This window comes from Elephantulus edwardii, unplaced genomic scaffold (genome assembly GCF_000299155.1).
Source record: "Elephantulus edwardii isolate Elephantulus edwardi_28Jun2011 unplaced genomic scaffold, EleEdw1.0 scaffold00424, whole genome shotgun sequence".
NCBI lineage: Eukaryota > Metazoa > Chordata > Mammalia > Macroscelidea > Macroscelididae > Elephantulus > Elephantulus edwardii.
The window spans coordinates 518,715-533,007 of record NW_006400174.1 but is presented as its reverse complement, the minus strand read 5'-3'; the positions used below and the strand labels follow the sequence as shown (position 1 = coordinate 533,007).

The 14,293-nt window shown below is 39.2% G+C and overlaps 1 protein-coding gene across 1 annotated transcript in view; it reads right to left on the bottom strand.

Annotated features, from left to right (window-relative positions):
• The window catches only part of CLTCL1 (clathrin, heavy chain-like 1), a 279,619-nt gene that overhangs the window by 38,992 nt on the left and 226,334 nt on the right, over positions 1-14,293 (bottom strand). The window contains exon 23 of the mRNA XM_006902527.1: positions 5,918-6,082. Coding sequence (XP_006902589.1) covers positions 5,918-6,082 — 165 coding nt within the window. The remainder of the gene's footprint in view (positions 1-5,917; positions 6,083-14,293) is intronic.

Sequence of the window (14,293 nt, the reverse complement as noted above, 5' to 3'; positions counted from 1 at the left end):
AGAAAAAAATGTAAAGCACTTCTTGTTCCATATTGCTAATTGTCATACATATAATACCTAATCATACATTCCTTCCTCTCATCTGTTACAGTGCAGTGTCCATTATCTATTCACTATTTTCCTGTTTTTGTCCCCACATCTCCACATGTCAAGCCTATTATATAAGAGCTGTTGTGTCAGAAACACTGAAAATTGGCTTTTCTATCTATTGCGTTACACACAAACTCCCTCCCCGCATTGGGGCACGATCTCTAGCTACCTTAATGGTAGACACATGGTCTTGCAAATCATCAACAGCTATGGGATCAATATAAGAGAGCACTTTAAAAAAATAAAAGAGAGCACTTTTCACACTGTGAGAGACGGTGGTGGAGAGAGTATGAAGAGATTGTGGCATGGTTGTGAAGAGACTATGGCAAGGTGTAACTCAAGGAAACCTGGAGATGGAGGCACAGTTAAAGGTTTTTTTAGCTGGATGATTGAAGGGAAAACTGACTTGTAGCTGCCCTGAGGTAAATTTTGCTGAATGGTTGAGGTAACTGGAGGTCCATTTGTGTGGCTGAACCGAACCTAGATTTTCACTTGTTGATTGAGAAGCTATCTGAACTAATTGAAGAATTGTGTCTTGTTAATCTGGCATGCAACTGCTGAACTAAATCTGGACTTGCATTGTGTGATACTATTTGCTTCTGCAACCTATTAACCTAATAATTCCCACAACCGTGAGTAAAGTCTGTGAGTCAAATCACATCGGACATTGGACCCAATGACTGGTAAAAATAAGTGCAGGAGCATGTGGGTGGCATATCTGACCAGGTAGCCATTTGTTTAGTACTATGGATATTATTGATGGGGACTATTGTCGTTTATGAAGTGAATAGAAGTCAGACCCACACGTACATCTGCTCATTATGCAACACTGCTGTTATGCAGTATTTGTCCTAACTGAGACATTTCACCCAGCTTGATGTCTTTCAGACTCATCCATGTTGTGTAATGTTTTACAGCTTCATTGTTTTTCAGTGCTGTGTAATATTCTGTGGTGTGAATGTACCACAGTTTTTCTATCCATCTATTTGTTGACAGGAACCTAGGCTGCTTCCATTTCTTTGTTATCATGAACAATGCTGCAACAAACATGGGTGTTCAACATCTCTTTGCTTCACAGCCCTAATTTTTTCACTCAGCAGTGAAATGTCTGGGTCAAATGATGTTTCCTTAACTTTTTTTCAACTTTTGGAGAAAGTACCAAACCGCCTTCCATAGTAATTTTTTTTTTCTCAATCTGCCCTTTCCCAACCCTCTTCAGTAATTGTTTTTAAGCTATTTTGCGTACTGTACTCTGTGCATATGTTGTGATCAGAAGTGTCTCAGATGTGAAGTGCTGCTCTGTTTAGAGCGATTCTGTGCTCAAACAGACTCAAGAAACACGTTAGTCTGAACTTTTCACACAGATCTTGTTGCACCACAAACACAGCTTGACTCATACGCATCTCTGCTTCCTTACCTTTTATACAGCACATGTTTTTATGCTGAAGGAGGCAGAAAATGTAGATCAACAAAAACAGTGGACTAACCTAGGGATAACTCATCAATGCTAGCCAGAGACATAAGCTTTGCACATGAATCCAGAAATGCTATGAACTTGGGGAAAACATGAAAGTTTTGTATTCAAGACTTTCATTCACAGGGTTGTTATGGGTCGTCTATTACTCTATGGCACTTAACAACAACATCAACAACACATACATGCACACAAGCTAAAAATTGAGTTACACCCTGTATTCTATTTGACAGCTTACTTTTCAAATTATATTGAAATGCATGTATACATGAATCAAGGCCCTACTATTGAGCTTAGTGTTGGTATTTTTAGATGCTATAAACTTGAGCATAGTTGACTCATAGCAACCCTATAAACCGATGGACAACAGATCTGAACCCTGTCCTACTCTGTACCGTCCTCGACACGTTTGAGTCCATTGCCGTAGACCTGTATCAGTCCATCTTGTTGAGGGTCTTCTTCTCTTTTGCAGTCCTTCTAGCTTTCCAAGTATGATGTCCCTTTCCAAAGAATAGCTTTTCCTTCTTGAATTCTTAGTTTTCAAAATGTTGTCTGTGTTTTATTATGATCCACAGTTGCATAATCAAGTCAATAATTCACAAGTAAAACATATTTCTGACATTCTCTACTTCCAGCCACTGCTGATGTCAGCAATTGTATCCTTCATTCTAGGGCCTCTTATGAATCTAGTTTGAATCTTTGATTCAAATTGTTCTGTAAGATACTGGCAGCATGGGATGATTCTAACCTTTTATCAAATTAAGCTTCAGAAATTCATGAACACACAGTCTTATCATCTTACATATCATCTTATTGATATAATATTATTTATTATTATTGATATATTATTTATTATTGATATATTATTATATTACATATCATACATATCATCTTATCAACTCTTCCCCTTACAGATGATTCTATATTATCAGAGAACTTTAAACCAACCAGACTCATAAGTTGTCACGTAGTCCAATCTAGGACATAAGAAGTTATCCTTCCTGTCCTTTCAGTTAAACAAAGAAATGGAACCAGCAACACTTCAACATTAATTCCATCAGAGTTGAGAGCACAAGCAAATCCCTGGCACGAAAGCTGGACAGACAGATAAACACAGGCTCACTGCTTCTCAGGAGTAGAGACCCTGGTCACAACGAGGCCTTGCATCTGGTGAACTAGAGGGTAACTGACCAGTCACTGGAAAAGGGACGCTGGACACATTTGAGAGATTAAACCTCCTAAAAGTGCAGTCTTGGGGAAGGGAAGTCCACCCACATGTGCTTAATTTCCAGAAACTCCATCAGGTTTTTCTCAGGAAAGTCAGGGAAGAATCCCCTCTGTTTCTGACAGAGGGAGGGCAAAATAGCCATTTAAAAAATGTGTTTGTTTTTTAAAATGTAAAAATTTGGTTTCATTCAGTCACTCACATACGTTTCATTTCATAACATTAATTACCATTGTATAATGCCATTTTCTTTTCCATCTGTATGCAGAATAGATAATTCAGGAGGATAGGCTTTATGAGGAGGAATGTGACATCAGGATTGGTGAAGGATTCATCAACAACTGTGTAATGCACGTGACACAACTTTGCTTGCTGAAACTAAAGAGGGCCTGAAGCATTTGCTGTAAAAGGTCAAGGACTGAAGTCTTCAATATGAATTGAAGCTCAACATCAAGAAGACAAAGATTCTTTGATTTCACTTAAAAACCATCCCATTATTTTATTCTGAGTTTACAAAAAAAAAAAAAAAGGACAAAGATTCCCAACCACTGGGCCAACTGGCAGAATCATGATGGATGGAGAAGAGATTGAGATTGTTAATAATTTCAGTTAGCTCGGTTTCACAATCTACGCTCTTGGCACCAGTAGTCAGGAAATCAAAAGACAAATTGCGTTGGGGAAGTCTGCTGTCAAGGACCTCTCCAGAGTGCTAAAGAGTAATGATGTCAGTCTAGGGATTAAGGCGCACCTCATCCAGGCCATTGTATTCACAATATTTGCTATACATCAAAGAGCTGGACAATGACTAAGGATGACAGAAGAAGATTCAATGCCTTTGAGTTGTGATGTTGGAGAAGAGCATCGGACATCCCATGGACTACTAAAAGAACGGACAGGTCTGTCTTGGAGAAGGAGAAACCAAGTTTCTCCTTGGAGGCAAGAAGTTTGAAGCTCCATCTCATACTTTGGGCTCCTGATCAGGAAGGACCAGATCTTGGAGAAGAACAACATGCTTGGAAAGGTGGAGGGACAGCACGGGAGAGGAAGACCCCGGATGAGATGGCTTGACTCAGTAACTGAGGTAATGGAGGTAGGTGTAAGACTGGCTCAAGAGAGGGCAGAGTTCAGAACAAAGAGTCACTATGAATTGCAGGTGACTTGAGGGCACATAACAACAGTGCCATTATTTGCAACATCCTATAGAAAACTATAGTGCATAAACCTTGCTGTATCTTTTTTCTCTCTCTTCCCTTCTCCCTTGTCTCCTCTCTGTTTGATCTGTTATGCCCATCCCATTGAAGATTGTTAATTTCAATACACATGCTGTGTGTCCACACATTCATTCACTTCAGGTTGATCTTCCCTTCCCCTAACCCACTACAGATATCACTATCTGTCCATTTTGTTCCTGCTCTCCTTTCCTCCCCACACTCAATAACCCTCTTATTTTTATAGTAGAGTCTTATAGTTTTTATCTTTTTATAACTGAGTTATTTCACTCATGGTCCATGTTTCATAATGTTTCCTGTTGTTATGTGTGGTAAACTTCTAGCCTCCAAGGAAAGACTTGGTTTCATCCTCTCAAAGACAAAACTATTTGTTTTCTTGTCAGTCCATGTTATGTTCAAGACTCTTCTCCAACACCACAACACAAAGGCATCAATCCTTCTTCCATCATCCTTAATTATTATCCAGCTTTCTGAAGCATAGCAAGTAATTGCGAAGACCAAGGACTGGATCAGGTTCACCTTAGTCTCTAGACGGACATCATTGCTTCTCAGTACTCTGGAAAGGTTCCTGATAGTAGATTTACCTAATGCAATTTGTCTTTTATTTCCTGATGGCTGGTGTCAAGAGTGTTGATTGTGGAGCTGAGTAAGGCGTAACTGTAAACAACCTCAATCTCTTCTCTATCCATCATGGTGCTGCCAACTGGCCCAGTGATGAGAATCTTTGTCTTCTTGATGTTGAGCTTCACTTCATATTGAAGACTACAGTCCTTGATCTTCGACAGCAAGAACTTCAGGTCCTCCTCAGTTTCAGCAAACAAGGTTGTTCCATCTGTGTAACATAGGCTGTTGATGAATATTCCTTCAATCCTGATGCCGCATTCCTCCTCATCAAGTCAAGCCTCCTGAACGATCTGTTCTGCATATGGATTGAAAAGGTATGATATGGGTAGAGAGAGAACACTTATACGCTAATAAAACACCTTTTTGGAGTTGAGTGGCCTAATACAGGTTCCTTGTACCTTTGCTTACAAGGATAAACAGTAGCTGATGAGGTTCTTGGAGCCATCTCAAAGGATTAAAATACTGACTGCATTTCCTCCTGGTGATTGTTTGCTGTTGCTATTGTCAAAGTGCTGCCATTAATAACAGTTAAGACTTGCTATGATCCTCCCACGTTAACTTTTAGACAAGGTGATGGACAATAGTGTAGGGCCAATTATCACATAAAATCTACAGATGCATCTGCTTTTTATGAATTAGATTTGTAATTTTGATTTCTGGATATACTTTGGTGCCTTGGAAATCGAAATGATATGATTTTTCTGCATTGCAATATCAATGGTTGCTGCTGGAAGTGTTATATTCATCACCACTACCGTCATCGACTTTTATGAACACAGGAAGTTAGAATTTTCTAGTTTTGAGCTGGGAGTAACTCCAAGGCACCACACAGGTCAGGATGAAGGTGAAGCTGAAGCAGTAGAGGCATATGCAGCAACCACCTCCACCTCCCTATAAGCTTTATTAAACTTACATACCTTTGATCCTTTGGACTTTTAAAACTCTCTCAAGCATTTTGAATTAAAAAATAAGTATATTTTTAAAAATAAAAAAGAAGGATTTTTTTTTTTTGGTTGTGTACCGTTTAATTGGATCTGACCAGCACAGGAGGAGATTACTCCTCCTTCTCCAGCACAGCATCTAGTGGATTTGAACCGCACGCACAGATTCTTGCCACTAGGCCACCAAAGCTCACTCTAAGGATTGGATTATAAAGAAACAAACAAAATTCCCTAAAAGGCAGATCCCACCTTCATCCCAAATGACAGAATATGGAGCACAGACAGTGTGAGAACAATATTGGACAGAACTCTCCTGGAACTTTCTAGAGCTTACCTCCTTCCATGTGTGTATGTTGTTGGCCCTGCAGCTGCTGTCCACTGCTGCCTGGTACTCCCCGAGGTGGACTAAGGTGGAAGCCAGGCAGGCAAAGTTACAAATACTGCTGTACAGCAGCTTGGCAGCATAATACAACCCCTCCTGGTAACAGCGGTCTCCAACCTACAAAAAAAATGGGGCAGTTCTATGAGAGGTCTTTTAAAAAAATGTTGATAAAAGTATACATAACAAAAGAGATGCTATATTTCAGAGTTCTACATATATAAGTTAGTGACATTGATTGTTTTCTGTATGTTGTATAATCATTTTCAGAATGTTTTTCCATATTGTTCCACCATCATTACTTTTTTTTTTTTTTTTCCCACCATCATTACTTAAACTCACAATCCCCTAAGCTCCCCATATAACCTTTCAAATTGCTGTTATCCATTTTATCTCACATAGATAATTTTTTAAAAAGAGCACAATGCTCAAATCTGTTACCCATGGTGGACAGTATTTGGTGGAGCTCCCAGTTTAAGACAGGTTTGGGAGCAAGAGTGGCATCCACTTCCTAAATAGCATGCCTCTGGAAACTCTATGAACTTTGATAAATGATGATAGTTACAGTAAGGCTTCAGGCCTTTTGTTCATAAGGTGGCTATGAGTTGTGCTTGACTCAACAGCAATCAACAATAATTAAGATAAGGGGTTTTTTTTGTTTGTTTATTCAAAGACGACCCTGGGGGATAATTTTGGTTTAAGGTGTAAAGATGATTTCAGGGTTATGCTTTTAGGGATTCATCTAGTCTCAATGACTATAGAAAGTCTGGATTTCATTGGGAATTTTAAATTTTGTTCTATATTTCCTTCCCCTTTTGATCAGGATTCCTCTAGAGAATCTCCAGTCAAAACACCCAATAGTATTACCATCTAATCTTTCTGGTCTCTATGTTCAAAAGGTAGCTTGGGAAGACAAAGCAAAGTCTTATAATGAAATGTGCAAAGAGCTGGAGTCAGAAAATCAAAAGTGCCAGACTTGCTCATAATTTCTTAAGATGAAGGATTTTAGAAACAGATTTAAGCCATGAGTTGCAATACTGAAGGATGTTCTGGGGAGAATATTAAATGATCCAAGAAGCATTAAAAGAAGGAGTATACAGCATCACTGTACCAGAAGTTATTGGCTGACACAGAAGAATATCATGAAACAATGTGTGAGCAAGAGCCTGTGGTGATGAAGGAAGAAGTTCAAGCTGCTCTGAAAGAATTGGCAAAAAACAAGGCCCCAATAATTGATGGCATACCAATTGACATATTTGAACAAACAGATGCTGCCCTGGATGCACTCACTAAGTTATGCCAAGAAATCTGGAGGACAACCACCTGGCCAAATGACTGGAAGAGATCTATATTTATTGTCATTCCAAAGAAAGGTGACCCAAGAGAGTGTGGAAACTACTAAACAATAGAATTAATATCACATACAAGCAAGAGTCTGCTGAAAATTATCCAAAAACCACTGGAGCAGCACGTCAACAGAGAATTGCCAGAAGTGCAGGCTGGGCTTAGAAAAAGCTGTGGTACTAGGGAAGTTACAGCTAATTTTAGATGGATCTTGGCTGAAAGCAGAGAGTACCAGAGGAATGTTATCTGTGCTTCATTGATTATGCAAAGGCGTTTGACTGTGTGGATCACAACAAACTGTGGCTGACTCTGAGAAGAATGGGAATCCAGAACATTTGATAGTGCTCATGCAAAACATATAGTTGCACCAGGAGGTAGTGGTCAGAACAGAGCAAGAAGACAATGCATGGTTCAAAACTGGGAAGAGTGTATGCCAGGGATGTATTCTGTCTCCATACCTTTTCAATTATTTGCAGAACATCATCCAGGAGGCTGGGCTGTATGAAGGGAATGTGGCATCAGTTTTGAAGGAAGATTCATCAACAACCTCTGTTATGCAGATGACATAACCCTGTTTGCTGAAACTGAGGAGGATCTGAAGCACTTCTGCAGCCTTCATGGATTGAAGCTCAACATCAAGAAAACAAAGATTCTCATCACTGGGCCAATTGACAGGATCATGATGGATGGTGAAGAGATTAAGATTGTTAACAGATTTAGTTTGCTTGGCTCCACAATCAACACTCTTGGTACCAGCAGTCAGGAAATCAAGAGATGAATTGCCTTGGGAAAGTTGACTGTCAGTGACCTTTCCTAAGTATTGAAGAACAACGACATCAGTCTGGAGATTAAGGTGCACCTGAAATCCTTTGCAATTGCTTGCTATGTGTCAGAGAACTGGACAATGACTAGGGAAAGTAGAAGACAAATTGATGCCTTTGAGCTGTGGTGTTGGAGAAGAGTTTTTAATATACTATGGACTGCCAGAAGAACAAACAGCTTTGTCCTAGGGAGGGTGAAGTCAGCCTGCTTCTTGGAGGCAAAGATTTTGAGGCTTCATCTGACATACTTTGGGCATATTGCAAGGACGGACTGGTCCTTGGAGGGGGACATTATGTTTGGAAGGGTGGAGGGATAGAGAAAGAGGGAGACCATGGATGGGATGGATTGGGGTAATACAGTGACTGTGGTAATGAAGGTAGATGTGTCAGAGACAGTAATGTTGGCACAGGGTAGAGCAGGTTTCAGGACTTTTGTACATAGGGTTGCTATGAGTTGCAACTGACTCAATGGCACATAACTACAATGGTAACAACAGCATCAGAACATGTTATTGTTAAGTGCTGTTGAGTCAAGTATGAACCATAGTGACCCTGTGAATAGCAGAGCTGAACCTTGTCCTGTCCTGTGTCATCTTCACCATCTGTGCCATGTGAGTCCATTGCTGCAGTTACTGTGTCAATCCATCTTGTCTAGGGTTTTCTTCTCTTTCACTGACCCTCCACCTTTCCAAGCACGATGTCCCTTTTCAAGGAATAGCCTTATGTGAAATAAAGCTTCACCATCCTTGCCTCTAAGGACTACTCTACCTGAATCCCAAACACTTTCAGTGTTTGGTTGCCCTGCTTCAGACATCACAAACTTTTCTTAGCATGTCCCTGACACACTGATGTGCTCCTGCATGGCCTCTGCACTTGCCATTCTCCTGAGTCTATGTTCTTCTCCCCTAGGGGGGTGCAGACTTAGGTCCCGCTGTAAGGACATCTTCCAGTCTCCTGTCAACAATAACAGCGGATGCTGTTATTATGCGTTATGAACGCATTCGTGTTCATGCCTGCCACCAGTCCAGTGTGTCCCATAACCTTTCTCGTTTGTACTTACTGCTTCACACACACCAGATATTTTGCTTTTTTCAAGTGGAAATAATTCCCAATTTTTATCCTTAAAATTATTAATCAAAATTGCAAAGGAAAATTTACAGACCTGCTTCTGAGTGGGAGGGAATTTTTGAAAAGTTCACAAGAACATACATTTGGTTAGAAATCTAATGATAAGCTGGTTTCTCATCAGGTTACATTTATACCTGCATTTCCTCAGTAAATTCTTCCTTATATTTGCCTTTCTGTTTTCCAGCTGGTTGATATTTGGGTTTGCTTTCAAGAACTTCCCTCCCCGCCCCCCCCCCCAATTATGTTCTATTTCAGCCTGGTGATAATGATCTTGATCTGGTGAGGGGCCACAGGGACAGCTGAACCACGAGCCTTCGCAGGCTGCACGCTTTTATTGTGGTTGATATACTTCTTTCTGTACACCTGGACTACCTTGCCAGTTTGCTGACCTTTGCAGTATCTTCAAACCCCCTGGACCTTGTCATCCTTGCAAATGGTCAGGGAGTGGACATTGTACTTCTACAGCAGCTCCTTGGACAATGGGGAGCACATGATCTTCCTGAGCATGTGCGAGGGGGCACTGAAGTGGCCTTTGTGGTTCTTGCTGTGGTCTGAGGTCAGGAAAGGGTTGAACTTCATGGAGACTGTCAGATGTCTGGAGATGTCCTGACTAGACATTTTAAAAAATGGATCTTTGGAATGCTCCATGAGGTTATAAATTCAACTACTATTGTCATTTCACACATGTGCCCACAGCCCCAGCCGTGGCACAGAGTAGATGATGGTTCAAACAAGCATATTGGATGAATGGATAGATGAAGCGTAATATCAAAGGTGTTACCATTTAAGACTCTAGTTACTACCAATTTATAGGACATATAGAAAAACATCATACAATATAGTCAGAAGAAGTAAAACTCCGTGAGTGAAAGGAATTTTATTAAACAAATTAAGTTTATTTAACTAAAAAAATATTAAGGGGGGTGAAGAAGTGAGACAATCTACAGATTATCCAATCACCCCAACAACTCTAGACTGCACTGAGAGATTCCAGTTGAAACAAACAGTTTAAAAATGTTAGGAAAATCAAAGAAACATGAACACTAATTTATTTGGTATTAAGAAATGATTGGGCATATGAATTTTGTACACAGAGCAGTATAAATTTTTTAAATACTAAAAAAAATGAGAAATGAATGAGTTGGAAAATGTGCTTACCATATTGTTGGCTGCTGTCTAGTTGGTGTGGATTTATAGTGACATTTGTACAACAGAACAAATCCTGCCAGATGACATACTAGCTTTGTGCTCTCTGCTGTGCTGGAGCCACTGTGTGGCTTCTCACCGAGGGGCTTGGTTTTTTTGGCTGATTTTCTACTTTCCTAGGTATGATATCCTCTTACAGGGATTGACCCCTCCTATTATCATGTCCAAAGTATGTGAGACAAAGTCTCATTATTCTTGCTTCTAAAGTCTGACCTGGTTGCACTTGCTCCAAGACAGATTTGTTAGTTCTTTGGTATATTTAATATTTTTTAAAGTGATATTCTTATGCTTTATCTCAGTATTTTTATTCTTTAAAACCTTATAGGTGGTCCTTGGCAGCAGATTTGCCCGATGCAATATTTCCTTTGGTTTCTTTTTTGTTGTTGTTATGTGATTGTAGTGACAGTTTTACAGAAAAGTTAGACTTTCATTCATTCATTGTTGTACATTTTGCCCCAGTTTACTTTTTTTTTTAAAAATTCACTTGTTGTTGCATAATTCTGCCCTTTCCCATCCACTTTGCTATGCAGCTCTTATTCTGGACTGTTGTTATAGATCTAATGCCTAATAATATATTCCCTCCCTTTGAACAGTTCTTTCCTTCATCTGTTCCAAAGCAGTGTCCATTATTTATCCCCTCTTTTCTTGGTCTCTCCCTAAACCCCATAACAGTCCTGTTTTATAACAGTGGTGTTATTCAGTATTGGTCCTTTTGTGACTTAGATAATTCACTCAGCATAATGTCCTCCAAGGTCACCCCAGTTGTGTAATATTTTATGAATTCCTTGTTTTTCAGTGCTGTGTAATATTCCACTGTGTGATTATACAGTGTTTTTTCTACCCATTCATTTTTTGATGGGCACTTGGGTTGCTTCCATCTCTTTGCTATTGTGAATAATGCAGCAATAAATATGGGTGTGCATATATCTGTTTGCATGGAAGCTCTGGTTTTTTTATGGTGTATTCTTAGTACTGGAATTTCTGGGTCCAATGGTATTTCTATTTCCAACTTTTTGTGAAAGTGCCAGACCTTCTTCCATAGAGGTTGCACACCATTTTACACTCCCACCAACAGTGAATAAGGGTTCCAACCTCTCCACAACCTCAACAGCATTTGTTGTTTGCTGCTCTGCTGAGCTTTGCTATTATTACTGGGGTGAGATGATATTTCATAGTTGTTTTGATTTGTATCTCTCTGAGAGCTAGGCATTTAAAAACCATCTTTTTATTTTAAGAGTTAGGCATTTTGTTCAAGTCTTTTGCTCATAGGGTCTCTATGAGTCATCTATGACTCGATGGCGTTTAGCAACAACAACACAGAGAAAGTTCAGTTGGCCTAGTGGACAGAAAGTGATGCTACCAAGCCAAAAGTGGATGATTTTAATCTGCAGCCCTCAGGCCTGGTTTTAATTGGATTGGGTCAAACATTCATCTAAGTAGCGTAGCACTTGTCTATCCATTTGCTGTACAGAGATAACTCAAGGTTGCTGTGATGTTGAAAACTGTGACACTGATGTGTCAAATGTGATAATGGTTACCCATGGTAGACAATGTTTTGTGGCGCTCCCCACTAAAACAAGCTTGGAAACAGGAGTGGCATCCACTTCCAAAATAGCTTGCCTCTGGAAACTCTATGAACTCAGAGAAACAATGAAATTTATACAAGTATTCAGGTCTTTCATTCACAGGGTCTCTATGAGTCGTCTGCGACTCAATGGCACTTGACAACAATAGGCATTTTGGACATTTCTTCACGTGTTTGCCATCTGAATGTCTTGTTTGGTGAAGTGTCTGTTCATATCCTCTGTCCATTTTGCGATTGGGTTGCTTACCTTTCTCTTGCTGAGGTGCTGGAGTATTATACATTTTAGATATGAATTCCTTATCAGGTATGTCATTGTCAAATATTTTTCCCCCCAGTCTGTGGCTTTCCTTTTTACCCTATTGGAGAAATTTTTTTTATGTGCATAGCTATTTGATTTTTAGAAGGTTCCATTCATCTATTTTATTCTCTCCTGGTTGTAGGGTTTTCAAGATGTAAGGAAGACTGTTCATATTGTGGATTAGGACTTCTAGAATTCTTCCTAGCTTTTCTGTGATGAAGTTTAGAGTCCTTGATTTCACTTCTAGATCCATGATACATTTTGAGTTGGGTTTTTTTGTGTGTGTATGATGTGAGGTGTGGGTCTTGTTTGTGTTTTCTAAAGATGGTTTTCCAATTTTGCCAACACCATTTGTTAAAAAGGCTGTCATTTCCCCACTTAAATGATTTGTATCTCCTTGTCAAAAAGCAGTTGACCATAGGTAGATGAGCGGATTTCTGGGTTCTCAATTCTATCCCATTGATCTATGTGTCTGTCATTGTACCAGTACCACTCTGTCTTGACCACCATGGCTGTGGAGTAGGATTTGAGATCAGGGAGTGTGGTACTTCCAAACTTGTTTCTCTTTTTAAGGTGTTCTTTACTTATCCGGAGTCTCTTTCCATTCCAGATGAAATTGTAAGTTGCCTTTCCCATCTCACTGAAGAATGGAATTAGAATTTGTATTGGGATTGCATTGAACTTGTAGATTGTCTTTGGTGGAATTGTCATTTTCAAGCAGTGAGTCTTCCTATCCATGAATATGGTATATTCTTTAAGTTTTCCAGGTCTCTTTTTGTTTCTCGTAGTAATATTTTTAAATTTTCTTTGATAATGTCTTTTGTGTTTCTAGTTAGCTTTACTCCCAAGTATTTAATTTTGTGGTTAGCAATTGTGACGAGCATTGTTTTTCCTTTTTAGGATGTAATTTTTAAAATATAATTTTGTGATTTTAATGAAAGTTTACAGAAAACTTAACTTTCCCTTCTTTCATTGTTGTACATTTTCCTCCCTACCCACTCCAAAATTTGCTTTTCTCTTAAAAAAAAAATCAATCATTGTTGCACATTTCTTCCCTTCCCCCTACCTACCCCAGTCCACTTTGCTATGCACCTTATTCTGGACTGTTGTCATGCAAATAATGCCTAATCATATATTCCTTTTAAACAATTCTTTCTTTAATCTGTTACAACTCAGTGTTCATTATTTATCCCCCCTTCTTAGTTTTCCCCCAACCCCAATGTCTGTTGTGTTTTATAACAGTGGCATTATTCAATATTTGTCCTTTTGTGACTGAGATATTTCACATAGCATAATGTCCTCCAGGGACACCCATTTTGTAGTATATTTCTTGAGTTCCTTGTTTTTCAGTGCTGCATAGTATTCCATTGTGTGAATATATCACAGTTTCTCTAGCCATTAATTTGTTGATAGGTACTTGGGCTGTTTCTCCCTCTTTGCTATTGTGAACAACACAGCAATAACCATGGGTATACACATATCTATATGAGTGGAAGTTCTGGTTCTTAGGGTATATTCCAAGTAGTGCAATTGCTGAGTCAAATGGTATTTCTATTTCAAAGTTTTTGAGAAAGTGTCATACTGCCTTCCATAGTGGTTGCACCATTTTACACTCCCACCAACAGGGAAAAAGGGCTCCAATTTCTCCACAACCTCACCAGAATTTGTTGTTTGCTTCTCTGCTGAACTTTGCTATTGTTACTGGGGTGAGATGATATCTCATAATCTTTTTTGAGTATTGTTTTTCTTAGCTTCATTTCTATATTCTATTGTTTTTCTTAGCTCCATTTCTATATTCTCTTTGTCAGTACAGAGAAATAAATTGATTTTTGCATATTGATCTTGAATCCTGCCACTTTGTTGAATTGGTCAACTATGTCCAGTAGTTTTCTCACTGAGTCTTTAGGGCTTGCTAAGTATACTATCATATCATCTGCGTATAAAGATAA